The sequence below is a fragment of the Pygocentrus nattereri genome, chromosome 10 (genome assembly GCF_015220715.1).
Source record: "Pygocentrus nattereri isolate fPygNat1 chromosome 10, fPygNat1.pri, whole genome shotgun sequence".
NCBI lineage: Eukaryota > Metazoa > Chordata > Actinopteri > Characiformes > Serrasalmidae > Pygocentrus > Pygocentrus nattereri.
In genome coordinates this window covers 25,017,879-25,044,993 of record NC_051220.1, presented here as the reverse complement: position 1 = coordinate 25,044,993, position 27,115 = coordinate 25,017,879, and the positions used below count along the sequence as shown (strand labels likewise).

Genomic DNA, 27,115 nt, shown 5'->3' with positions numbered 1-27,115 from the left:
ATAAACATAAGTTGTGCACAAAAATCTGCAGGAAAATGCCATATTTACATTTGTTCCCCTTAGAAAAACAACAAAACAAGGGGAATTCAAACTTGGACACAGTTGTACTAAATTCATCAGCTCATGAACTGCCATCATTGTGTACAGCAGTGTAGTTTTACTCTAAGTCTGGAAAATGGAAACACAGTGTAACTGTTGTCTTGATACCAGTAGAGGTCAGCATGTCCCTTGACAACGGGGCAACACCTATCTGAATTGTATCAGGCCTGTAACGCAGCCCATTATTTCCCAATGGACATGGTAAAGGATATTTTGGATTATGCTTATTTTTACTCAGTTGACAACCAATCTAGAAACTGGACAGGTCAAATTATGAAATAACTACGGTTATGAGAGAGTTACAACCTCTAGTTGGTAAGTAAAACTAAAAGAAGGACTATCTGCAACGGTAATTACATGCATTCTGAGAACTCTTTAATACTGCATAGGAAACAGCTAATCAAGTCAACGAATGAGCATCACAAAAGGTGAACTTCGGTTTTCTGGTATAGTCAACTGTTTTAAGTGATTCAGATTGGCCTGTTCCTTAATGCTTGAAAAGGAAAAAAATCCCAATTTGTACTAATGCTATATGTTAGCTAAGTAATTAGTCCAAAACAACCAAAAACAAGTTTTTCTCTACTGGTTTGCAAGCAATAAATAAAAGGGGTAAGAGACCATATAATAATAATAATAATAATAATAATAATAATAATAATAATAATGTTTCAGTTATAGCATCATCAAATTTGTAGTCCTGTGGGCTGATTTTCACCTCAGACACTGAGGTGGGCCCACTGTTGTGCTTCATGCGAAGCATGTCAGAACATGTCACCACACACCAGGCACTTCCTGTATATGAAATGTCCCCCAGGGTGGCTAGGGTGATCTCCCCATCACCATGACAACCCTGCACCTTGGATGTGGTGGTGGAGGAGACACAGGAGGCTGTGAAGAGCGAGGGGGGGACAGATGGTGGGGCTGGCACTGAAGGGGCTGACTGCACAGGATGGGCAGAGAGCATGGTGGGACTGCATTTACCTTCGAGGAGGCTGACACCTGAGAGAACATGCTTATATTTCAGTATTTAGCTCATTAGCGAGAAGCAGGAAACCTTTTCTATGTTACTTATACAGCATAGCCAAGTAACATGTGTGCCTAAAACCCTTCTTAACCACACAGTACAAACACTTTAAAACATGGCCTCAAGCTGCTTTAATATAGGCTAAAACATTCATTTTCAAGCACCTGGGGGTTATGAATTCAGCCAAAAGCAAAGTAAGTGCAAATGTTACAGCATAACTCACAAATGGGGTTAACTGTAACTGGGGTTAACACTGAGCTTTTATGTTTGTTTTGGTCTTTTTGCTTGTAATTGTTTGACTTTATTATTTTTTCCTTGAGGAAAAGCACTTTGCAATAAAAATGTCAAAAATAAGAAAAGATAAAAAGTTTAACAGCATTTTTAATGTATATGGGAGGATATGGACATTGTTTACTTTGACAGGCTTAGTTGTAACACTGCATTAAATCTAATCTTGCCATGTGGAGTCTGCATTTTAGCCTGGTTAACTCTCACTGTGAGTTTATATGCTACAAAATGGCGCAATACTACAGCCACCAAGAGAGTAGTTAAAATAATATAGAAGTAAATTCTGTGACTTATACAAAATTTAGTAATTGGAAAATGCTATTGATGAACATTTTTTGTACATTTATGGTACAAAAACAGACCTGAATCTTGAGAAATGTCTCTTCGACTGCTGTGGAAATTTACAGCTTACAACTTTGGGATCGGAATACAAGAAAGTGACCAAAAGCTGCTTGAACCTGTTTTAACTACATAAAATATCTGTGTTACCAAGTTAGGTTGTGTCCAACTCTTCTTTACTTCATTAACACTATAGTTGTCAAACAACATGACAGTCATATATAATTCCATGAACTTTGCAGTGACTTGATTATTAATAACCTGGTGCATTAATGCAGAATTTATGTGATGTTGCTTTGACATGGCTTGGCCAATCAAACATATAACCATTTATGGTAACACTTTACTGTATGGTGCTGTTCATAAGGCCACATAACACCTACATAAGCTTGTCAAGACAAATTACATAACAGTATATAAAAGTTTATATATCCTTACTCTAATAGGCATCATCTGTCACAAAGGTTACTTTGGCTAACTTTACCTTTACCTCTAACTTTATAGCAAATGACGCCTATTGGAATAAGTGTTTACAAACATCTTTGTAAGGTGTCATTTGTCATGACAAGCTTACGTAGGTGTCATGCAGCTTTATTAACAGTACCCTACAGAGCAATATGTTTGATTGGCAGAGCCATGTCAAAACAACATCACAAAACTCTGAATTAATGCACCAAGCTTATTGCTGCTGTCAAGACTAAACCTCATATCTCCAAAATGGTAACTTTACAGGAGAAGGAAAAAACTACTTCAATTTTAATGTAAGTCAATAAAATCTGATTTTTTTCCCGAAGTGTTTTTGGGACATTTCTTTTGGTCCATTCATCATGAAATTTACACACAATGTAAAGGGTAACAGGCATTTTCAACATATGTCAAAAACTCAAAAACAACAAAAATGAAGATATGAGGTTTTGTTCCGACAGCAGTGTTATGTAGGAGTTATGTAGCCTTATGAACAGTACTCTACAGTAAACTGCTACCCAATTTATCTTGTGTGTAAACAGCACATAGTCATTCTGCCCATTATCATTAAAGCCCTTACCCATCACAGTCCTTTACTCGCTGTTTCTCCTTCCTCTTTCTTCCTCTTCCTCTTGGTCTCCGTCTAAATCATAAATAATAAGAAAAAAATCGTGAATCTCAAGTAACTGCATCTGTATTCAGTTGCAGGCTTGCTTACAGAGACTTGCTCAGTAGGTTACCTGTCATGTTTCGGTGTAGGCTTTCTTAGTCTGAACAACACAGCATATTGGAACCCCGACAAGAGAAAGAGAGAAAAAAAGAGAGACAGAAAAACACTTTTAGATAAAGCATTTTTGGTCCAGCTATTTAAAATTTATATCACTGTGCAGAGTTATGATTAGCGAACACAGTTATGATGAGCAAAGCAAACAAACCATGCTGAGTGGTGATTTTCCCCTTACCTACATTCACAGCTTTTATGCTCCACGAAAGTCATCTCCACATACTCTTGGCTCTTCTCTGCTGGCTTCAGCTTTAATAACTACATAAACAGATACACAACCATTATTTCTGTCTTGTGCATTAAGACTTCTCAATAATCTACAGCGCCAGTTACAGAAAATACTGAGCTACTGAAGGTCCACAATGCTTTGTGGCTAATTATTCTTCATTCTGAGTCCTTTACGATAAGATCAGTCAAAACTGTCAGAACTAGGGCTGAAGGATATGGACAAAATCTCAGCAAAGCAATTAGACTGATTCATATTGTAATTGTGATATGTCTTCCAACATACTTAAAACCAATAACTGCTGTAAATGTACAGTGAAAATGCTGTAGTAATCTACTGTATTTTTTAAATACAAATGATTGCTATAAAGAATGATGCATTCTGGGAGAGACAGTTTAATCTTCTTTCCTAGATGTTAACTGTCATTTGCAAAGCATACCGGGAAAGTGACTTTTAAAATGAGAGAGATGGTTTTCTGTTAATTAGATTTTATTTCTTCATCTACAGTTGCATTAACATGTTACTTCACATTGTATTGCTACACTGAAGATACATTAAAATGCATTTTGCATGTGTTTTATTCTAATCATGATGGTGTTTTGTATTTAAATTCATCAGTTCATCCATTACTGTTCTATTAAAACAGATGCTGGGTTACTGTCTGTGATCTTAAAGACTGGCAGTGCATGCAACTGCTATGAAGTTTTGTGTAAAGCCGTGCTTAGTAAACAGTTTAACGCTGTTGTAATTAATAATCTGGTCATACTATTGGCTTTAACTAACTATATTCAATTATATGCAATAATTCCATGAAACTTGTGTCAGCAGTGAGGTATCTACAGGACACTACAGTATTAGTACTGCAATGGTGCTGTATATACAAAACTATGTACTGTAAAAACAGGTTTGAAAATGAAATAATACTGTGATAACCTGTATTTTTTTATTATAGCAATGCGTTATCATTGTAAATTGCACTAAATGAACAGCACTCTACTGTAGAAACTGCTGCCAGTTGATTGCTGTTATTGTACAGTGCACAGGTGAATCAATAATGTGACTTAGTTAAAGACTGGCCAGAATTGACCCAAATATTTTACTATTTTATACTTATGAATTTTATACCCACAGAAACATCTGTAAGTGTGATCAGTGGCTAATTCTATTGTTAACAGGCATCATTTGCATAATGTGGGCAGCGTTCTGTGATTTCAGCAAAGGTCAACATCAAAATAACAGTTAAGAATGATATATTATGTAGCCTTACTCGAGACAGGGAAAACTCCCTAATAATGATACAGACCAGTGGTTCTCAGGCCTAATCCTAGGCATCCCATGTTTTTTTTTATCGTTTCTTTGCTCCATTTCTTTATGTAAAGCACAGTGCAGATTTAAGAACCTCTGATTTAGAGAAATAACAAAACAAAGACATCTCTAAAAGGTCCTCATTGAAAGAGACTTGCAGGTCATCTGCACACTCAATAGCTACAAAGCAGCTCTTTATGGCCTTTAAACAACAAACAGCCGTAAAAACTATGAAAAGAATTCCACAGCCCTGTCAGTGGCTACAAATACAAAACTACTGATTGAGAAAAATTAATAAGTGACATTTTGAACAATATAAAACACCCCATGAGTATGACCTGCTTTGATCTACGGAGCGTGTTTAACTTGCTGACATTGCAGATCTCAGATGTCCGCAATTACTGTGCGATCAGCCTGTCAGCAGCTTTTCATTTCATACCTGCTGTCCTGTTAGAAATTCCCCATTCCTCTGTGGATTACGCAAGATTTTCTTGTCACTCTTCTGAGTTCACTACTGTAATAGTTTGTTGCATTCGGAATATAGACTCATTATATTTACATATGATAGCTCCATTATTTTAGGCCTACCAGCACCATTTTATCTATATTTGCAGCTTGTTTAGCTGAAGTTTGGATAGACAGTACACCTCACTGGCATCATTGTGTTAGTACATACTTGCATAGTGATGTTGGAGGTAAGTGTGGGATGGCACTCCAAGTTCTCGTCTCCACAGCAACCAGCACAACGTACCAATGGAACGCAAGAAGGGCTGTAAATGTGTTCCACCTCCCCAGGATACTCCTGCACTACCTCCACCAGCTTCTCAATGGTGCGGCAGAAGCTCCGCCCCCACACCTCCTGAAACAGGATCACTACCACAAGGAAGAACAAAGAGAGGATTACTGAGATGCTAATAATAATACATACATGTTATTACAACACATGAAATTAGCATGCTAATTAGCTACTCGTCTAAGCTGCATGTGATTGCTGACGTGCTAAAACATGCATGTAGAGCTTGGACCACATGATGGGATTAGCAGAGCAGTATCACCCACTCTCTACACTCCACGCACAATTGCCCAATAACTGTGTGCCTCAATAGCTTGGTCTCAAATGTGCGGTCATCAATCTGCCTCAGTCACACACATATTTATCAGCTATCTCTCTCAAGAAACTTCCTTGTTCCTTGTGCCCTGGACTAAATGCAGAAGGAAGCTCCTGAGGACAGGATTGATTCCTCATTGAGTTATCTTGTGTAGCATGTGTCTCAGATTCTTTATTAGATTCACTGTGTTCACACATGCTGTATACACAACATTCAGTCATGATAGCGCCAATATTTGAGGCCTGCCACAACTTTGCAAATACACACCCTGTCTATGTATAGTCATAAAAGTTTGGGCATCCATTGGCCAAATTACAAATGCTTTGTCTATTTGCTGAATTTAACACATTGGGACAAAAATCCTACCAAAAACATGGCCTGTGCAAAAGTTCTGACACATTTTATATTTTGTTTGTTTACTTCGTCCTATTTGTTGAGCTTGAGAAATGCACTAAAATTTTGCAGAAAACAGATATATTCAAGTTTGCTCACTGTAGACACGTTAACATATTTTTACTTAGAAAATCGTGTTTTGTTTTTCCAGCTAAATTCTAGTCAGCTGCTTACACTGGACATTCTGATGAAAAATGAGCCTTTCAGAGGAACATCCATTGGATTTTCACCATCACCTCCCATGACACACCCAAAAAATACAGCAGGCTGCGAATGGCCATTCTACATGTCAGCCAAACGGCCTCTTCCTGACAAAATAGGGGGTGAAAAGCAGCAGCCTCTTGGTCAATGCACAGAAGTCTTGCTTGCTTGTAGCGATTAGGATACCGAAAACAAAGCTCCTATGCAAGTCCATGTGTACAGTGGCATAAAGTGCTACATGACTACAACATCTCTGGGAGCAGGTGAAGAAAATGCATGGATGCTTCAAGGAAAAGCTCAGAGGACTCTCACTGAAGGATCCTGTCCTGTGCTCTTCCTTTCTCAATGTAAAATGTACCTCTTTAAATATTTCTGTTACACTTACTTCCTTAAATATGGACACCTCAAATTTATAATCTCACCAATACTTCCTGTCCACATGTACTTTTCACAAAATACTGTGTTCTGGTTGTATGATTAATATGTGCTTCAACACAGTGTTCCTGTATAAATCTAAATGCTAAAGAGAACTCAATGGTGCCACAAGCTTTACTTCCTTTCTTTACATCTGCTCCACGTTACCATTACAAGACCATGAGCGCGTGAGTGGGAGGGTTAGAAGACGGCGTTTCAAAGCTGCTAATCTGTCTGCCACTCCCTACACAATCCATCCAGTAATGAAAACAGACAACACAGGGGTTTCGGTAGCTTTAAGTTGTCCAACCATCCAGTCAGAATGAAGACATAGTATTTGGAGGAAGTCTGAGGTTAAAGAGTCGGATCATTCATCAAAGAAAACAAAAAATTAAGCCCAGATCAAAAATTGGAGCAATGGGCTATCTTTGAGTTTACCATGAGAAGGCATGACAAATAGACTTAACAGATGTTGTCTGAAGACCTCTGTGCTACGTTCATTCATGCTAGCGCCATTACATTAAACCTACCATGTTCATGCAAATGTTAGTTCATTGTGTCATTATGTTAGCCTTTAACCGTATAGGGTCATCCTGGGATGTTAAAGATGAGTTTTGACATTTTTTTATCTGCATAATTAAATGTTTAATATGTAAACAAAGTGATTCAGAGTAGTTTGATATGATATATTACATCATACAGCAACTTACTGTCTGAAGTGTTTAATAGCTCTAAAAAGCTTCACAGAAAGCTGTTCCACTAAATGGTTATGAATACTTTGTCAGAGTATTGCCAATGTCAGAGGCGTTGTTTTGCCAAAGTTTTGAGATAAGGTTTTAGATCACAACACTGTTTTAAAATTCACGCAGAGAGGAACATATAGGGAGTTATGAGAAAAAATAGTCCCCAAGGCAAATATATTACTCTGGCCTTACCACTATTTGACCATTATCAACATTACTTGTAAATTTCAAAAGATACAGATGTGAGACAGGAGTGGATTTAGACTTTCTTCATTTCTCTTAAAGATGCTAGTGAGCGTTCTGGTGGTCTACTAGGTCTTGCACAGTTGTTAGGAGTCCTATTTTGTTCTACGTCTTTTAAGAATATTTTTCACTTTATTTCTTTTGATTTTTCTCTTTCTTGTGCATGTGGATTATCTTATATCTCATCAATATGTTATATTTCATCAGAAATAACTCCTGAAAAATGAATAACTGTTACGTAAGGGCTGTTTTGATGAGAAACTAAATAAATAAAGGGGTCTCTGACTCTGACTCCACTACATCTACCACACCACCGTATCAACAACTAGGTAGCAAGTGCAGGAGTTCTTGATTGGGACTTAATGATAATAGATGGAAGAAAGTGATTTATTTATGCAGACAGGGCTGAGCAATTTGTGACTTTCACTGTGTAAACATCACACTTTGATATCACATTCACAGGAACCCAATCAAAAGTGAAATGATTTGAGGTAGTGCTGCTGACTGTGACCAGCATCTTCATGGTTAACAGTAAAAGTGTTAAATCTACAGTTTATCTTATCCATTTCTCTGTAGATTACTGACAGTTTTACCCATCAGGCAAATTTAATAAGACTGAACTAATATCACATTTGCTATATTTTTAACAAGCCTAGTGCTTGACATGAGTCATATCTTGCAATCTATTTTCATACTCTTACCTTTGGAGGTGCTTTGTGTAGTGGTTGAGGGGGAACACTGCAAAAGACCAAAACAAGCAACTGATTACATACAACGTTATACTGAGTTAGTCGTAAACATACAGTGAAATGTATCTCATCCTCACAGATATAGCATCACAGCTGAGTCATTCTTTGCCAACTCACCTACAGCGTGTCCAGTCATGTCATGGAATTCCATTAAAATTTAAGCAAAAGCTTTAATTTAATTCAAACAGCCAAGCAAAGGTATGCACTGCATATAGTTTTCATTCATGAATTTTTATTTTTTTCCAATGACAAAATGTTCTAATTCTAATCTTCAATATTGCTATAAGGGCGTACAGAATGATGGAACTCAGCTGAAATATTAACTGGCTATAAATACAACAATAAGAATATTATTTAAATCATCTAGTTTCATAATAATGAGGGCCATCAAGAGGTTAATTTATTAGTGGATGTACTCTTTGTCAAACATCATTTCATCCTGTAATTTGTGTTAAATTGTAATGTTTTGCTTGAATGTTTTCAGATAAATCCATGACTGGACAAACTTTATCTGAGTTATTGTGGAATGGCCCAGCTGTGTTTATGGCAGATACTACAACTTAAAATTGTGTGTGTTCCTTGTGGGTACTAACAAGTAAGAACAAGGAGACATCAGACATAAATGCAGTGATTGAATCATTTCTTAAGTTCTGACATGGACAAACACACCAGATTAATGTAACTCTGATAGCAAGCAAAACATACGGAACTCCAGCGCAAGCTATCTGATGCACAAACCACCAACAGGAACACCATTTTTACACAACAATGACAACCCTGTAAACTCTCTTTGAACACAGCACACATGAGTGCTACGAAACAGCATTATACATTTTTTCTCAGATATCGATCCAGGATCTTCCTGATGTGGCTGGACAGATAGAGATGTATCATGTTCCTGTTTGTGTCTGTTTAAGTTCAAAATCTGTTTCCTGTGGTGTAAAATTCTGCTATTTATTTTCCCGCTGGCCCATCTGCCCTCTGTAGATGCCTCCCATTAAGCTTCTGATATACAGAGATAGTTTCCTCCAGGCTGGAAGAACTCATTAACCAAGGTAGCTTCATGTCAGCTCTTAGGGGGAAACTTCAACAAAAGGCTTCTAAAGGGAGTCCTGCCACATGATAACGAATGATCATCCCACCTCTCTGCCTAAGAGGAAAAAAATTATATCTTACATATTTTCCACCAAGTGTAATAATGCGGAAAGAAGCTCAATCATCTAAAATGTGTGAGTCCTTTGTAATGAAGAAGCCCATTCAGTGTTAAATATGTTTTAACTGGCTTCAGATCCTAAAGGGTAATTCAGCTAACTACAGCAGCAAGCCACAGACTAATATGCAGCCATGATTCACTGGCCTGTGAAATTCCTCTGTCTGGGGTCAGGATATGAAAGCCCAGAGTTTATGAATTAGCAGATGTGTGGCCTACTATCACTCCATTTCTACTTTGACTGCCTCTATGTGACCCCTGAGCATTTCTGGTCAGGAAAGGTCTGACATAGGTTACACTCTTACAAAAAAGGTGCCATAAAGTGCTCTTTAAACAAAGCCTTAACAGAACCAATTCTGGATCCCTAAAAAACCTTTGAGTAGATGGTTTATTAGAGATCCAGTTTTGTAAATGAGAGTGAATGAACGTTTCAAAGTAAAGGTTCTAGGAAGAACCCATAAATTTGTATAGAACCTTCAAAATGTTCATCACACTTACAAATTTCCATTTTTTAAATATTTCTTTAGGGAATCAAATGGTACCTTTATTGCATCACTCAAAGAACCGTTTGTGCCAAAGGCCAAACTTTAAAAATGAAAGGTGCCATAAAGGTTTTTTTTTTGTGCAATTCATACTAGAACCACTTTTATAAATTAGATGTGTTAGTGTGAAGAAACTCTACATATAAAAGTTTCTGGTGTATAACAAATTATTGTAAAAGTTATATTTTCTATGAACCCTTAAAAGGTTTATAGAATCACACTCAAAATCTTTAAATCTTGTCTATAAGGAACCAAAGGGCGTACTTCTAGGTTATAGCTCAAAGAACTGTTTGTGCAGGCAACACTTTTGGTTCATACTAGAACCATTCTTGGTTCTAGTTTTGACCTTTTTTGTAAATGAGATGTATAATTGTGAAGACCTGCAAGGTCTACAGAGCCTCTTCAGACTCACAAAGATGGTTCTTTAGGGAACCAAAGTAGCCCTTCTGTGGCATTGCTCAAAGAACTCTTTGTGTAAGCTACACTTAAAAAAAATAAGGGTGGCAGAATGGTTGTCTGGAATGATGCCATAGACAAACTGCATTGAATTTACTTAAGAATCTTTTAATAGACGGGTCTTTAAAACGGAAAACTGAGTTTTTCACCTCAATCTCTATCTATATCTGCAGCTGTGTTTCATTACAACAGCCAATGATGTAGACACGATCCCTTGCACTTGAAAATACAGAAAATCCATGCTGAAGCAGCTGCCCATTGGCTTCTGTTATATGTTTATTTGTAGTCAACAAGTATTTGGTGCTTTTCATAGTTATTTTAAATGCTGAGGGAAAAACCTTCAAATTATTGTCTATGGTAATCGATGATAAGTTCCAGGTGCAGCATACTGAGTGAAGGAGTATTTCTGAGTGAACCTTCATCTGAAAGGCTGTTTAGGGTACTAATGTTGTTCTTCAGTAGCGTTACTTCAAAGAGCCCTTTTTCTTTTTATGTTCTACAAGCTTGCTCTTTTTATGAGCAGGAGGAGGGAAATTAGAGTAGATTAACACGGTCATGGTGCTTGCAATGTAAGGGCATACTGAAATATTTTTGAGTGAAGTAAAAAGCACTCATTATAAGAGATTTATTATCTCCTTGGCCATGTGAACTTCACAAATGGACCTTGTAAGCTGTGTGAGAAAGCATGTGATCCAAAGCAAGTGAAATGTAGGGGTTTTGGTAATATTTTAGGCAGACTATGAGTCAGGATTTCATCTCTCCACAACAATTCTTTTCAGCTGCTGTCTGGGATGCCTTTCGCTGAGCGAATGCTTGAGGTAGCCATGCTGATGGTCAAGGAGGAGGAGGCTTTTGGGGGAGGCTAGCATGTTGCCGGTCAGCCCGGACAGGAGAAGGCAGACACTTGGCACCTCCAGGTGCACAGAACTGGAGAGCGAGCTGCCCTGAAAAAACTTGGCAGATTAGCGCGGCTATGTGGAGGACCTCACGTAGCAACTCCTCACTGCTGCGAAAGTAAGCGTGCGAGTTTATGGATTAGCGTTTTGATACATTTTTAGTTGACGTGAAAGCAGAGAGCTTTTCCAACGGTTCACTTGTCGCGCTGTTCACCGCAGTCATGTACATTGTTGGAGACTGAATGAGACTCAAAGCAGAGGCTCTGTATGTAGATCCAAAACTTGTGGGCATGTTATGTGAAGCTCAAGAGGCTCTACGAGTAGAACGTACTGTGTTATTTTCTTTTGCTCTTGTTATTGTTTGGCTAAATGGTGTTGACAAGAGGAGGCTGTGTTCCCCTTCTGAGTCTTGGTTCCTCTCAAAGTTTGTCCTTGCCACTGTGACCCTTGGCTTGCTCACTGGACTCTGATTTTAGGTAAAACTGCTTTGTAATGGCACTTGTTGTAAAAAAGCTCTATAAGAGTAAATTTTGGACATTTTCTTTGTTTACACCTGTTGTATGGTGCATAGACATTTAAGCTTGAAAAAATGAAAAGAACTCAAGAGGTACATTTACATGGAGGTGCATTGATTTAATTGTTTTAAAAGTGTGCATCATTTCCACATGAATAAATTATATTACATCAACAAGAATTATGCTGATGTAAAGCTAGTACTCTGCAAAACCCATCTATTTATTACATTCCGAGCAAAAATGCCATTTAAGTACAAGTTAATCACTTTTTAGAAATCAGAAAACATTTAACAGAAAATTACACAGAAACCTCAACAACTACATATAATATATTTTTCAGTACATTGTATGTCCATCTTCGGCTTGCTTTCAGGTTTCTGCAGAAATATTTCTTCACACTTCCCAAGTTCAGTCTTAGAAGTTGGTTGCACTTTTTTTTTTTACTCCTAACATCCCAATTACAAATTTAGACTCATCCATAAAACATCCAGTTTTGGGGTTCTTGTAAAAATGCTCCTCTTTTTGGTCTATTTCCATTTCTCAGTAATGTCTTCTTGGCAGCTACACCTCCTTTCGTCTTCTACAGTGGAAGGTTGGACAGAAAAAGTAATGATTATTTCTGATCTGAGCAAGAGTGTAGCTTGGTTTTCTCTTATCTCTCAAAGCTGAAAGCTTTAAGTACTGTTTATCTGATGGTGGCAGTTTTGGTGGTCTACCAAGCCTTGCATGGCTGTTAGAAGTCTCATTTTCTCTGTATCATATAAAAAACTGCAGATGCTTTTGGAGGCTTTTGTGTAATTTTCTGTGACATAAAAGAAATGTATTTGCCTCAAATTGAATCAATTGTAAAAGTTTTGAATTCCACAGTTTACAATCAATAATTAAAGCAGATGTAAGACATACAATGGTCACAGAGGCAAGTATGAGGGTGTATGAAGAATATAAGGAGTCACTTGAGTCATTGTTATTGGTTATATAGCATTTAGGACAATATAATGGGTTCATGTGCTTTCCCAGACATATCACGCTGGCAAATCTGATTTCCATGAGAGCAGTGTGGAATTCTGCTACAATGCATTAGCATAGACTGTAGAGTTATTACTGTGTGCTAGATTTTCATGTCTCCTCTAACTGCAGAAATAATGAAGAATGTCTCCTGGTTGATCTGTCTGGGTTTGGCCATTGTCCTGCTCTTCCCCATTAGTGAGAGTTTATAAGTAGCCTGCAGGAAATGTGTGAAAGCAAAACACATTGAACCTAAATCAGCAAAAGCTTCACTGAAACTCTTTATTCAACCCACCAAAGTTCTGGAAATGATCTGTATATACTGCTTAATGTTGGTGGAATTTCCACGAGATTGATACTGCATGTATCAGTGAGATGCGCCTAACTTATGAGACGTCCATGATATTCGAGATGGATGTAATTGATTCCTTTGCAGATGTTGCACATGGCACATGGACAGATGGACAGACACATTAGGGAAGCCTGAGGCAATCATACAGCTGAGGGACATCAGGTTTAATGTCCTCTAATCACACGGTCAGGGGATGTGGGGCAGGAAGTTTTGAGAGAAACAGAAAAGCAAACAAAATGGTAACTAAACATTTCTGCAGACTTTTGGCTCCTCATAAAAATGTGGATGATAGCAACTGGGGCCATTACGATTGGGAAAGTACAACAGATAGGTTGGGAAAGTGTATTCGCTTTACATCAAGAATACCTTGCTACTAATAATGTTAGACACTTGTGTTTGTGGTTTGACTCTGCATACTGTAACAACAAGAGCATGACTGATAGACAGCATGAAGATCTATTGTGTATTCCATTGGTTCAGACTCTTTCCCTCCAATACCATTTATCTTATGAGTCACCTACACTTTCTGCTGCCAAGCACAACTTCCTCCATTAATACATCACATAGAAAGCACCTATATGGATAATCTCCAAAGGTCTGAAGTAGTACAGAAATTCTGTAGGCCACATCCTCCATCTGCATCATCTCAATTCCAATTGATAAACTAGCCTGAGAGAGGGCTTGCGCCCGCCATTGACAGGAAGAGATTTTGTAAACTGAAAAGGAGATTTGACACCGGCTAGACATGAAGACATGGGAACTTCTGTTTCAGTATCTCAAATGATACCGACCATGAATAATTTAAAACGTTTCATAGAACTAAAGAAATAATTGCATCTGCTGGTGAGGCATTCTGTAAATCTACAATAAATCATTAAGCCACAACAGCCTGTGTATTACAGTGATTTTACCATGGTTGAAGAGTGTAAAAGACCAAATTCTGACTAAATACAATATAATTCAATTCACTCCGTTCTGAACTGAGCATCTCAATGACAATACATTCTGACAATTTGGCTCCTTGCGCTTACTTAAATCTGCCACCAGAGGAGTTACAGCATGTGCATTTCACAACATCCTAAGTAAAATATACCTGTGTACAATCAGAGCTTCCTTTTTTGCTGGATGCACAGAATTTTTCAGAGTGAGCTCATTCAGAATGCAATTTCTATCTTTTTTAGTTTTATCAGACTAATAATAAAACACTACTAATGTGTGTCTCATATTTCTATTAATGTGTTTGTTTGCTTTTAAATGTAGTTGTGAGACTAAATAAAAAGCTTTGTTAGATCGCATTCTTCACATATCAAACAAATCCAACAAGAATACTGAGACATTGCTTTATTAATAAAAAAGAATGGTGGAAATTCCAAGTTCTTAAATCAGCCTTAAAGGTTTAATAAACAATTTATTATTAATAACAATCATAGGCTTGTGCCTGATGATGGTTAACACAGTAACAGCCCCCAATGATGGTAAAACGCTGATGTATTGATTTATTTCATACAAACCACAGCAAAAATCAAAACTGAAATCTAAACTTTTAGTTCGTAAGACAAGTTAGGTGACGTGATGTCCTACATTAATATCACATTTCTAATGGTAAAACAGTAGAGTATTATAGTATTGTGGCATCCACCACAAGGTCTACGGTTCAAGAGGAGCTAACACTTGGTATGCAAGGCTGTTCTGCTGACCCCCACCCCCACCATTAAAAAAGACAAATGTGTTGCTATGTTGTTGTTTATCATGTATGTTGTTGGGTTGAAATGTGTGTATGTGTTGATGTGGTACTGTGTTCGGCTGCTGGGTTAATTGTGTGTGTTAAAACTGTGTAGCTAGAAATGACCTGCCTGCTATTCCTGGCTGTTTTTCATGTGACTTTTCTACTGGCATAAATAAAAAAACACTTACTGTGGCTAAAATAATGGCCCTTCCTGCATCTCATGCATCTTCCTGCATAATCATAATAAAAAATTCTTTCACCAAGCAAGGCAGTTTCCTAATGTGGTACTTAACTATGTCTGCCAAACAAGATAACAATAAAAGATTATTTCATAAATAGTATAAATGGTTTTAAATACTTGGCAATATGATGAGTCTATACATGCATTTGTACTTTACAACAGCTTTGAAACATGGCTCAATCAGATTTTAGAGCCAAAACTACCCTTTCTAATACTTAATAATCATCTTTCTTTATATGTCACAATTTTTGTATCAATTTTGTATCAGTCCACACTAATGTTCGGCTCAAAGTATACTGTTTCCCATTAGAACCGTGCCATTTCCACAAGTGTTACTCAAAATGCCTTTTAAGGCTGTGGGCTTGTGTAGATCTGTCACATTAGTGTGCTGAAGGAGTGAAAAGAACGGCTGCATTTGGAGTAAGTTAATGTGATAAGTACTACAACGCCTCCTGCTCTAGAGTTGATGTCTTCCAGCTGCTGCTGTTCAGTTTTTAAGGTCAAATTAAGCAAAAGGTGATCCAGATTTAGCAGAAGCTTGCAACAACTTTTAACCGGTAAGTGTGCCAAAAAAGTGGTTAGTCTTATCTCTGTGTCAGTTTAAAAATGTCAAGTCATACTGGCCATGCATGATTGACCATGATTCTGACCAATACCTAGCATTTAACTCCAGCAACCTGGCCTTGCACCATATAAAAACATAGGCAAACATGATTATTTGGCCCAAACATACCCACACACACTACTGTGATATGGGCCAGCCAAGGATAATTGTGCTCCCTATTACAGTAAATGCTGTTGTGGCTGTGTAAACGGGAATAAATTGCCTCCAGATGAGAGATTAAAGCCCGTTAAGCAGATGACAGTCCCTTGAGTGCCACCAAAGGAAGGAGAGCTCCATATTTCCTGATTGTGATTGCACCCCATCCCCTGGGATCTACAACCAGGCCTGCACCGGAAGGACCAAAGCAGCTGTCACCACAACAACCATACATATAATCTCTCCTGTAATCGCGTGGTGGATCAATAAGTGTTTGCGGAAGAAGAGGCTGGGGTGGGATACTGTAGTAAGCAAAGGCAAAAGAAGGCAGTAGAAAAACACCAACATTTGATGGTTGTGCTTCCAGTGTGTCGTGATGGCAGTTCAGATATGAAGCACAGCAGTGGAGATATCTTGTGTCCTGTATACTACTTGTAAATGATCTAGGTTGATTGTCACAGTCCAAGATACGTTTATGTATTCAGGTTAGGGCATGCTTGATATATCAGTTGGTTAATTGACCAATATTAAAGGTCTGTGGATGTATTGGTGAAAATCCTACCAATATTGCTTTTGTTTGTTTGAATATTAGACAAATGCCTTAGCACTACAATATTAATCTCATTTTAAACCTAGTAGGTTTCTGTTGTTTACTGAAAGGGAATTCCACAGTTTTTTTTCCATTTCCACATAATTCAATTGCGCAGATTGCGGAGACTTGTTGACTGGTCGACTTTACTACTCTGTAATGGCGCTTTAAACTTGATGTCAACTAGCCGCTGATCAGGTGATTACTACTCTAACAACATGAACGCTTCAGAGAAGACACTTCTGACCTATGAAGATTGGCTTCATTTCACTAACATTTGCTAACATTTCTCTGCCAATCTATAGTTCTTCAAAGATCAGATATTAAACATTGCTGCCTCTGGTTTCCTAAAGACTACAATAAAAAGTCATTGGAGTTGGAGATGGAGCATGACATCTTATAATCCTGTACATTTTCAAGATGGTTACTCGTATTTTTGGCAAGCTATGGTGGTCAAAATTTCTCTTGCTCTCCAGACCTCAGGGTCTCAGCAGGCTACCTTGGGTGCATGTCAGATATAAATTTGCAAGAAAACTGGAAAGGGCACATCATGTTCTAGTGACCTGTGGAGTTTGGCTTTGTCTCAGATTACAGATTACAATCAGATCTTTAAAGTTGCTTTTGGCAAAGCATTCCCTTCTTCTGTGGTCTTATTTAGAATCAGGTGGTGAGAGGATCCAGGGGTTGCAATGCCAAAATGCAAATATAACTTCACATTATTTACTATCCAAAATGACCAGTGAATCTGCACACATCTTCTGAGTTTTTATTTGTAACAGTGATCATGCTAAAATGGTTGTATTTAAAAAAAAAAAACACTTTCGTTGGATACTATTTTCCTTACAATGCCTCTCTGCCATGAATGAATGGTAAATAATACATTTTAGGCAAAACTTTATTACCAGACCATCATAAAACAATGTCTCAGGCATCAGGGAACATATTTGTAACCATTTCATGTAATAAATCCTATGAGGGAGCTTTCAGAGCCATTGAACAGTTTAGATGTGTGCTTCCTCTCACCACCACTGTGAACAATTCTGACTTAGGAAGTTTTTCTAGAATTGAGCATCTAACATCAAACCACTATAAAATACTTTGTTTACTTAACTACAAATTCATTTTGAAAAATCGTTAGAATTCTAGAATTCTCCTCCAAGTTTAAGTGCTGGTCATTTTTGACACTTCATAGTATCATATCAGTGACACCTTTTTAAGGACAGAACATAATTAAGGTTGATTTCCTGAGGACATTAATGCCCATAAAAGACATTTGCTTCTGCAAACACAATAACAACCAGCAACTGGGAAATAAATTTGTTATGACCCAGTAAGACTGAGTTTGTAACATAAATTCTCCCATGAACACGTAACAGCCGCATGTTTACAGTCTGGCTTGGCCAGAATTCTTATCCCAAAATCTAAAAGGACAAAATAGAAATGTCCAACGTATGGATGTCAATACATCTATGACCGTGCAGGTAAGTGGTGGGTTAGCTGTCAGTGCTGCAACCTGAATGCAGGTGTTTAAATCGGCCAGCTGGCCAGCCAGTGGCACTTGCATAAATAGCACGCTCTTGGCAGTATTGAGGCAGAGGAAGCCGACACATACTCACAGCCGCAGATGGTCAGACTCAAGTATTATTTTGCTCAAGTGTTGATGGAGAGGAAACACCTGTAGTGAAACATGTCCTCGGCCTGCGTGCTGAAGTGCAGCAGCTATTACTCGCCCCTCTCTCTGTCCATCTTTCTGACAAAAACACTTATCGACCCTTATTCCACTGTTCCTGACTTCCCACTGCTGTTTCACTGTCTGACTGGTGATGTCACTTTGTCAGCTCACCTGTTCCTTTTTTTTTTTTTTGCTTTTTGAACTGTGTTGCTGTTGTAACAAACCCTCATATCTTCAAAATGGTAACTTTACAGGAGAATGAAAAAGTTCTAGAATTTTACTGCAAGTTTTTTTCACATGAAGTTTGTAGCTTTTCTATTAGTCCATTCATTATGAAATGCTCCTCCAATGTAAAGGGCAGCTGGCATTTTCAAATGGTTTGAAAAACATTCAAATAAAAGGGAACGCATGGGTTGGATGACTTGATGGGTGACTTTATCCAGCTTATTCTTCTCTTCTCTTATTAAAGCTGAGAATAGGACTCTAAATTTTATGTTTTATGTTATGTAGTTGCATAATTATTCCAGCTCTTTACACATGTCAGGAGACAACAGCTTGGACAGGAAATGTGAACATGGCAGCGGTTTCATCAGTTTCTCAGCACTCCATCACCCCTGTCCCTCACAGGAAGGGTGAAAGCTAAGAATACATATAATGGGGCAGACAACAAAGGAAAACACAGATATGGAAAAAGAACACAGAGGACACAGATGAGGAAGGAAAAGAAGAACAGCTCATCATATGCCATTTAAAAAGACTATGTGGCAATTGAAACATAGTAGGAAATGACAGAGCACAAGAAGCAGGGCTAGGAAGTTCACATGGAAATACAGATTGTGTTGACAGGCAAGGCAGAAAATAGCACATAAGGAAAAGGCATAAATAGCTTATGAAAGAATGTAAACCTGTGTGGTAAAGTGATTATGGAACAGGACAGTGTGATTGCAGGTGTCCTCCCCTTATTTATTTTATTTATTTATTTATTTCCCCCCGACATTACTCATCAGATATTCCCATACACTAACTACCTCTCATCTGTCATACAATACTCACAACTGGGGGGGGAGTGAGGGCTAACGCATGCCTTTTCAGTGACACATGCAGTCAGTCACCATATCTTTTTAAACCACCCAACATTAACAGCTGAAAGTGCTTGCAGTGCTGACTGTCCAGTTGTGTGTATGTGAGTCAGCAAAAGGCTAGAATGTAGTGTAGAGTAGTGGGCAACACCTCTGCCTTCTACACTATACCAATAAGAGTCCTTGGGCAATACTCCTAACACTACCTTCGCTTACATATACACACACACACAAAAAAAAGTCGCTCTGGCAAATGCCGTAAATGTAATGAATTGGACAGCACCACTGCAAAATAACAGCTCTAAAGAGGAACTAAAGCTGTCTCAAATGAAGTACTTCCATATCTGTGGCCAGGAGTCCAAAAGAACATAACTGATCTTGTTTCCCTCTACTTGCATCAGTAAGTGCAATGGTAGCTCATCATTTGTGGCTATTAGCTGACAAATACATATTTGGGCAGCTAGAGTTCTTCAACAAGCATCTTTAGCTGTCCACTGACCTTGCACATTTAGCAGTGACCCAGATGAAACACATGCTAGCCTTCACCCTCCCAGCTTGGTAGCATCATGCTACAGATGGGAGGTGAAATAGACAACAAGCTAAACTGGGAAGAAAATTGGGTAATAAAATCTAGCTGTTTGTATGGGGGCTATTAGCGCAAAACATTAGGATTTGGTTTGAGATAACACCCTACAAAAATCCAGCTAGTGAAGTACACAGTATATAGTTTAAGAATACAGTATCCAAAATGAAACAAACTGATATATCATGCTCAGACTATTCAAATTACTACCCCAAAGGAAGAAATACACATCTAACAACATCATATTACACAATGTGAGCATGAGCGTGGGATTCATTTTCCTGCCAATGTCTGATCCAACATTTTCCGCTGATATTGGCCTGATACTAGTGCTTGGCACTGGATTAGAGCCATCTTTACTATGCATATATGTGTAGTCACACACATCCTACTTACTGGCAGACAAGCTTGCACACACAGGCACACATTATCTATAATATCACAATCTATACTGTACTTGAGAGGTAAATGAGCTATAAATTCCAGGTGAGTTGGCAGCAGCATTGATGTTTAAAAGAAGGGGCATGGCAAACACATCTGGATGTACTGTAACCATTCTGGATCTTGCATGCTTTCTTCTCATTTTGCCCTCATCAGTGAACCATTTGCATCACTGCATCAAGGTCAGACCCAACATGTTCATGTTTCATGAGCTGAAACATCTATGTTGCTCATCAGGACATACAGACTTGTTCAACAACAAAATATAAATGCAGCTACTCCCAGCTGAAGCAATGCCAGATTGAAGTACAAAATGAAGCAAGCATGTGGTATTCAGAACGGCTTTTACCAAGCTAAGACATATCATCACTGACTACACTAACTCTAAGGTTAAACTGAGGACAGCAATTAGGCCAGTAGCTTAAACAGAATTCCTCCGTGTGCTTAAGCAAGGGCCGTACACATTTCAGGGAAACTAAAGCACTCCATCTGACACAAGAGGGCAGGAGAAGACATTTATAAATGGTCTTCCCAACCACATGGCCAATATTTACTTTTCCATTCTGTTTAGCTTTCTCGAAGAATGGCTAACAGTGGCCAAACAGAGGAGATAGGCAGCAGAGAGGAGATACAGAGTGAGGAGGAGTCTGCATAGTAGGGAGCATGCATGATTTTCCAGACACTGATAGATGTTGCCTGGTCTGTGGTATTAAAGGTGACCTCAAGGCATTTCATTAGACTGGCTATCAAGGGCAGAGCTGGCCAGGCTGCAAGAGGGAATGTAATGAGTTTACTGTAAGTAGCTGTTCAGTGATAGGACATTTGGAGCCTTCTCCAGGGCTACGGCTTGATGTGGAATGACTGTTATTTACTTTCTTTTTTCCGTTTTCCTCCAACTATCTTTTGCTCACAAACTATTCACTAGGTGGACCTATTAAGCCAGGCCTGTGTCCAGACATTTTAGGGGAGCAGGGAAAGAAAAGGACAAACTGAACATGAATGAAATAACAATGAAATGCTTTTATCCAGATAGGTGAATGCTGTGTTAGGAGTTTCCCACAAACACTGCAGTGTAGATTAATGTAGTTTCATGCTAATAGCTAAAGTAAGAAACATCTGTTATAACTCTCTTTAAGCAGGTAACCTCTCCACAGAGCCCATAAAACAACAACTAAAAACTTAATTCAGAAATTAAGAACTCCTTATTATGAATATTATGTTTGGTTGCTCAAAATAACCAAATAAAGGGATATGACGCTTTTAAAGAACCTATTGGTGCTTTATTGATGAGATTGCCACAGCTTTTGTGATGTATGCATCCACGACAGGTCAGCGTTACTGACAGGCAGTAAACCCTCCATAGGCAGTCAGTACCACAGTTGAGGGGCACCCAAGAGCAGTGAAGCTTTTAGTAGCCAAACCGTTCCACAAGCTCTATTGTCAGTGCAAAGCTGAGCTGAGCTGAAATAGATGTTGAACAACAGCATATTAAGAATAAACACAGAACTAGTACACATGCCAACTCATGCCCTGTGGTCTGACTGTGCACATGCCTATACTAAGCTGAGAACTAGGTCTGTGCACAACTTGGTTATCCATTCGAGGTGTTAATACTGAAATCCTGGAATCGCTATGTGGATATTCATTACAATTGAGATGAAGATAACATACAGACAAATAATTCAGTGAAACACTGATATTATGTTTAAACAGGACTGCAAAATATGTCAAGGTCACTCATTATAAGTACATTATATTACACTCTGCTACTACAAAACACAGGAGCCTTAACCCTATGGGGTCCAAGGGCAAATTCATCTTTAAAAGCGTGTGCTTATATCATAATACTAAAGTATTTCATATCAAAATGTCCTATTATCTTCATCATTACTTTCTAAAACCACAGCAGCAACTTCAGCAACTGTAAATGTTTTCCATGCCATTTTACATGCGTCTTCAATGTACTGAATGAAGAATGAAGGATTTCCGACATGATGGGTAAGGGATTTCCTGAGTGTCCATTGGTTAATTTCACACAAAGTCAACAAACATGAATCCACCAATTACACATGGTCAGAGGCACATGACACGTTTCACAACCCCTCTTCATAGCCTCATAACTCCAGATGTGAGCCATGTATGATCTTGCAATAAGATGGAATCAAAATGTCTGAACCACATTTATGTACTATATTATCTCAAAAATAGAGAAACATGCATACAAACATCAAATCTGATGTGTGGGTGAGTTTGTTGACCCCAGAGGGTTAACGTGAGCCCATTACCAAGGACACATTGTTAAGGACGTAACTGAGAAGGTAAAGAAAGCATGGCCAGATATGGTGCAGCCTTTCTGTTAACTTAGCTTCTGCAAGCTAAATTACTCTAGCTGATGTAGGCCAAGTCCAGAAAAACTGAAAATACAGTGTAATTCTTTGACAAACAAACAAGTTGGCACATCATCTACTTGTAGGACAACAACAAGTCCTTATCACTACTCAGTCAATCAATCAATAGCTATAAAATGTTTTAACATGAGTTCCTTTACATGCTGAAACACCACTGCTGTCACCAAAACAGGAAAGCCTACAGCCCTACATTAATGACAAAGCACCCGCTCATTAACCCTTATGGATACTTGAATATCCAAAGTAGTTGATCAGCACATTCCTACTGAGAAGTGGTTAACTATTAAAAAGATGTCTGAAAATATTTCCAATGTATTGTCAGTCACCCTTACTTTCAATGGCCTTTTTATTGCACCCCAATAACACCACCTATCTAGGAAGTCAATGTGCATAATAGCCATTTTCAATTAGAAACTACACCAAGTGATGGGACCCTTTATTTGGTTTTCATCTGCCACAAAACATCACCTAGATTACAGATGCCATCCGGTTATGTAAAACAGAGTTGAACCTGTTAACACTGAGCCTGTTCCCCATTCTAGTAACACTTTGAGATGGAACAATGCAATCTTAGAGCACTGACTGATGCTTGAACAGGTACCTGTTGTATGAAGTATGAGTCACCTGCTGCCCTGAAACCTCAGTGGTGGATTTTACTCATGTTTTCACAAAGCAGATTATCCTGCTTTAGGAACGTAACAGTAACTCCCCTCCTTGCTCAAGCAATATCACTCATTACCATCACACTCTGTACAAATCCCCTTGAATTACAGCAAAACTGGAGCCTTGCCACATCTACAGTGACAGGCGAAGGGGCTGAGAGGAGAGGAAGAGAAAGCGAAGAAAGTGGAACAAATGAAAGGGCTGCAAGAGAGATGTGGAGCATGCCGGAGGGAGATGGAGTAAGAGAAAGAGAAGAATGACTGAGGGTTTCGAGAGGAGGGGGGAGAGAGGGTGAGAGAGAAAGAGAAAGTTCCCATCAATTGTAAGAACGTTTCAGTTGAAGTATTTGAGTGAGATCTCATTAATGGGCACTATAAAAAGAAGTGAAGGGCCTTTACTATGTGTTAAACGTGATAGTCAGAGAGTCACCTCTGTCTAAAGGCCAACATGACTGAAAGGCTCTTTAACATAGCCAGGAACAACAGATGTTTGCCCGCTTCTCGGAACTCAGCACACCAAAGACAGTACAAGTACTGGCACATGCACAAAAAAACGGAGGCGTGGACACAGACACTCTCTCTCTGCCCGGAATAGTGGAGATGAAAGACACTCTGGTGTATTTTTGAGAGGAGATGAAGGGCTTTGTGGAGGTTTGGGAGGTGCGGGTGGAGTTTATTGTTGCTAACCCTGAGTTGAGGACACAGGTGTATCATTCTGACCAGTCAGGCTTACCTCCTACAACCATCAACCTGCTCCTGAAATAGAAACATAGTAGTGTAGCACTTGCGTCAAAGGTGGCTCTTGTCATAGTTCTAAACATGGAATGTATTGCTTTGCTTGAAAGCTGTTTAGATGAAAGTGCTCACTTTCTGATCTTCTTCACCCATTCCTTTATTCCTTAACTATATTCTGTGAGTGAGGGGAAATTGCTGCAACAAACAGATGAGATTTTAAAATCTCCTATTTATTTATTCATTTTTGGAAAACTTCAGCTACTCTTTACTGCATGTGAACATTTCTTTTTTATGAACAGACCAATATAAATGGTCAAAATTGCTTTGTTGCATTTTTTCTTTCTATAAAATGACCATTTCTGAGACTTTTCTTCCCCTTAGAGCGCTGTTAAAAAGGAATACCACCCTAAATTTCATATAATTCAATCATGGTGATGTAAATAACAACTCAGAGAGATCAGCTGTGAAATGTGTTCTACAAAAACTTAGCAACTCCGAATTGTTCCCAAAGGGAACCAGACCTCTGAAATACTGAATGGTTCTAAAAGCTACCTTACAGAATCATGCCCAAATGGAATGTTACCACAAAAAATGGGTTTTAAACAATAAAATAGTACTCAAATAACATTTATTTGTGTTTAGATCTACCACTAGCATTTTAAACTCAGAAGTGTATATTCACTGGTTATTTTGGTTACTAGGCATCATGTTGTACGCATCATAACCTATGGTTCCTTTTTCTAATTAAACAGCTCTGAATGAGTTTGCTTACAACTCAAAACTTGAATTTTTTTGAAAAATTGAATCCTGTGGAAATTCTGGACATAATCTAACAGGACAGAAGCACAGATAAAGAAGACCAAAGGGTGAGAACCTTCAGCACAAGTTAGGTTTATTTTACACAGGCCTATTAAAACAAGTTCTAAACACTGTATGCGCTTTCCCCAGCTTCTTTCTGCAAGAGAGTAATAGAGAGCTGATAGAGCTGCAGGTGGAGGAGATGAGAAAGGCTTCTGGCCAACATTAATCTGAGATTTCGCATTACAGCCAAGGCTCAGCTTTGCCATCTCACACAGCGGTCAGATACATTACCTAGTGTGGAGGGCAAGGCATGCTCTGGGACAATGATTTTCTTAGTCACACTCTGAAAAGTGAGACAGTGTATAGCTTGGCCAGTCCGCCAAGCGGTAGCCCACCTGTCATCTAGACCTCAGTGCGCACAGCTGCAGTTCCATGTCCACTAACACGGACAGCCTCCAAAGGAAAGCCATCAGTCTTTGTAAACTAAAGTAAACTAAAGTGAAAGTGTGTGAAGTACGACGCAAACTTCCAGGATGATGCAACACATCCTCTCGTTTTCTAATAGTTTAACGATGATGAAGCGCACGCTCGTGACAAAACACCAGTGGGCCACTGCGGTGGATGCAGTTTGTCACGTTTCACTTCATGACTCGACAGTTTCTGCGTGGCACCGATTCAAAAAGAGATCAAGTTATAAGCTACGGAAACAATAGGGTGTTAAAAAAGAAAACCAACAGCCCTGCGAGGCTTTGCTGAGTGTGAGGTTTCACAACTATGCCCGGCAAGCTCGATTGCGCTCATTCACAAAGTTATCTTGCGTCTGTAAAGCGGCACGTAGGCTCCTCCAATCACTTACATTCACACAACTGCTGACTTCGAACAGCTGGAGGGGCTGGAGACGTAAAGGTCTTAAAATGTCTTTTTTTCTGCAAACGTGCGCACAATCATGCCAAAATGGTGCACAATGGGAAACACAATAGGCTGGTGTACTGGTGTGTGTAAAGTCTGGTCTTGAGCGCTTCGCCTACCTGAGCTGGAGAAAGCGCGAGGAAAGCAGCGAGGACCGGCACGACTGACACCAGCACGCACATTTCTCGCTGTTTTAAGGTCAGGAAGGACACGAACGGGCCAGAAATCCACTCAGGTGTGGTCACGTGAGCGTCCGGACTGAAGACTATAATCCGCGTCTCGGTGTGTGGCGATCGTGGGCAGAGACGAAGATGCCCGAGAGCCGCTCGGAACTTCACCAAACGTTCTGCTGGAGCGCTGCTATGAAGTAAACTAGCTGAGACCGAGCTCAGGAGCGAGCCGAACGTCTCTGGAGCAGGAAAAAAAAAGTTTTGTTTTCCCACTGTCTAGCGTGTGGTCTTGGCTGAGTTGTTGGAGAAGATGTTGGGCCTTTGGAGAAGCTCTTCTCCCGCACATTTCCTCTACATAGTCGAACCACTTGCCCACTAATTGCCCCTCAGCTCCATTTCAACAAGTTGCTCATTGAAATCTCCTCCTCCAGAGCCTTTCATACTCGTACCAACCCCCCACCCCCCCTCCCCCTCCCTCTCTCCACCTTGCTTTCTCCTGCTGTTGGGAGCTGGATGCATCAGTGAAGTTATACTGTGTGAAGAGGTCCAGGTTTTGTAGCTGAGCAAAATATACCTTAACTGTGCAAACAATACATTTTAAACACATATTCCTATCTGAGCTTATTTTGTCCAGTAGCTGCTCTGGACATCTCTCTTTAGCTCTCACTCTCATTGCTGTTCTTTATTTCTCACATTGCCTAAGAAAATGTAAAACTCTACATTCCTAACATGCAATGTTTTAATTAGGTAGTAAACAGGCTAAAAGTATGAATGTTGATATTTGTTCATTTGACGCTAACTTGTGTGGTCAGAAGTCTCGGAATTCATCTTTTATTTTGAGTAGAACAGTAAGGGGTGGACAGCTCGACCAGAATAAGCATAGCCTCAGAATAGGCAGCCTGAGAAACAAACCACACAGTTCTCCGGGCAAACTGGAATATGAAATTCCAGTAGCAAAGCATTGCTGTGTCTAATTTTTTT

General features: G+C 39.0%; 1 protein-coding gene across 1 annotated transcript; it reads right to left on the bottom strand.

Annotated features, from left to right (window-relative positions):
• pgfb (placental growth factor b) lies at positions 1 to 26,533 on the bottom strand. The gene is made up of 7 exons (XM_017711774.2): positions 26,084 to 26,533; positions 8,335 to 8,371; positions 5,207 to 5,403; positions 3,178 to 3,257; positions 2,956 to 2,985; positions 2,796 to 2,858; positions 1 to 1,098 (listed from the first exon to the last, which is right to left on the bottom strand). Exons 1-7 carry the CDS (start codon positions 26,144 to 26,146, stop codon positions 1,077 to 1,079), a joined length of 492 nt encoding a protein of 163 aa, XP_017567263.1. The 5' UTR covers positions 26,147 to 26,533; the 3' UTR covers positions 1 to 1,076.
• Between the last annotated feature and the right edge of the window lie 582 nt (positions 26,534 to 27,115).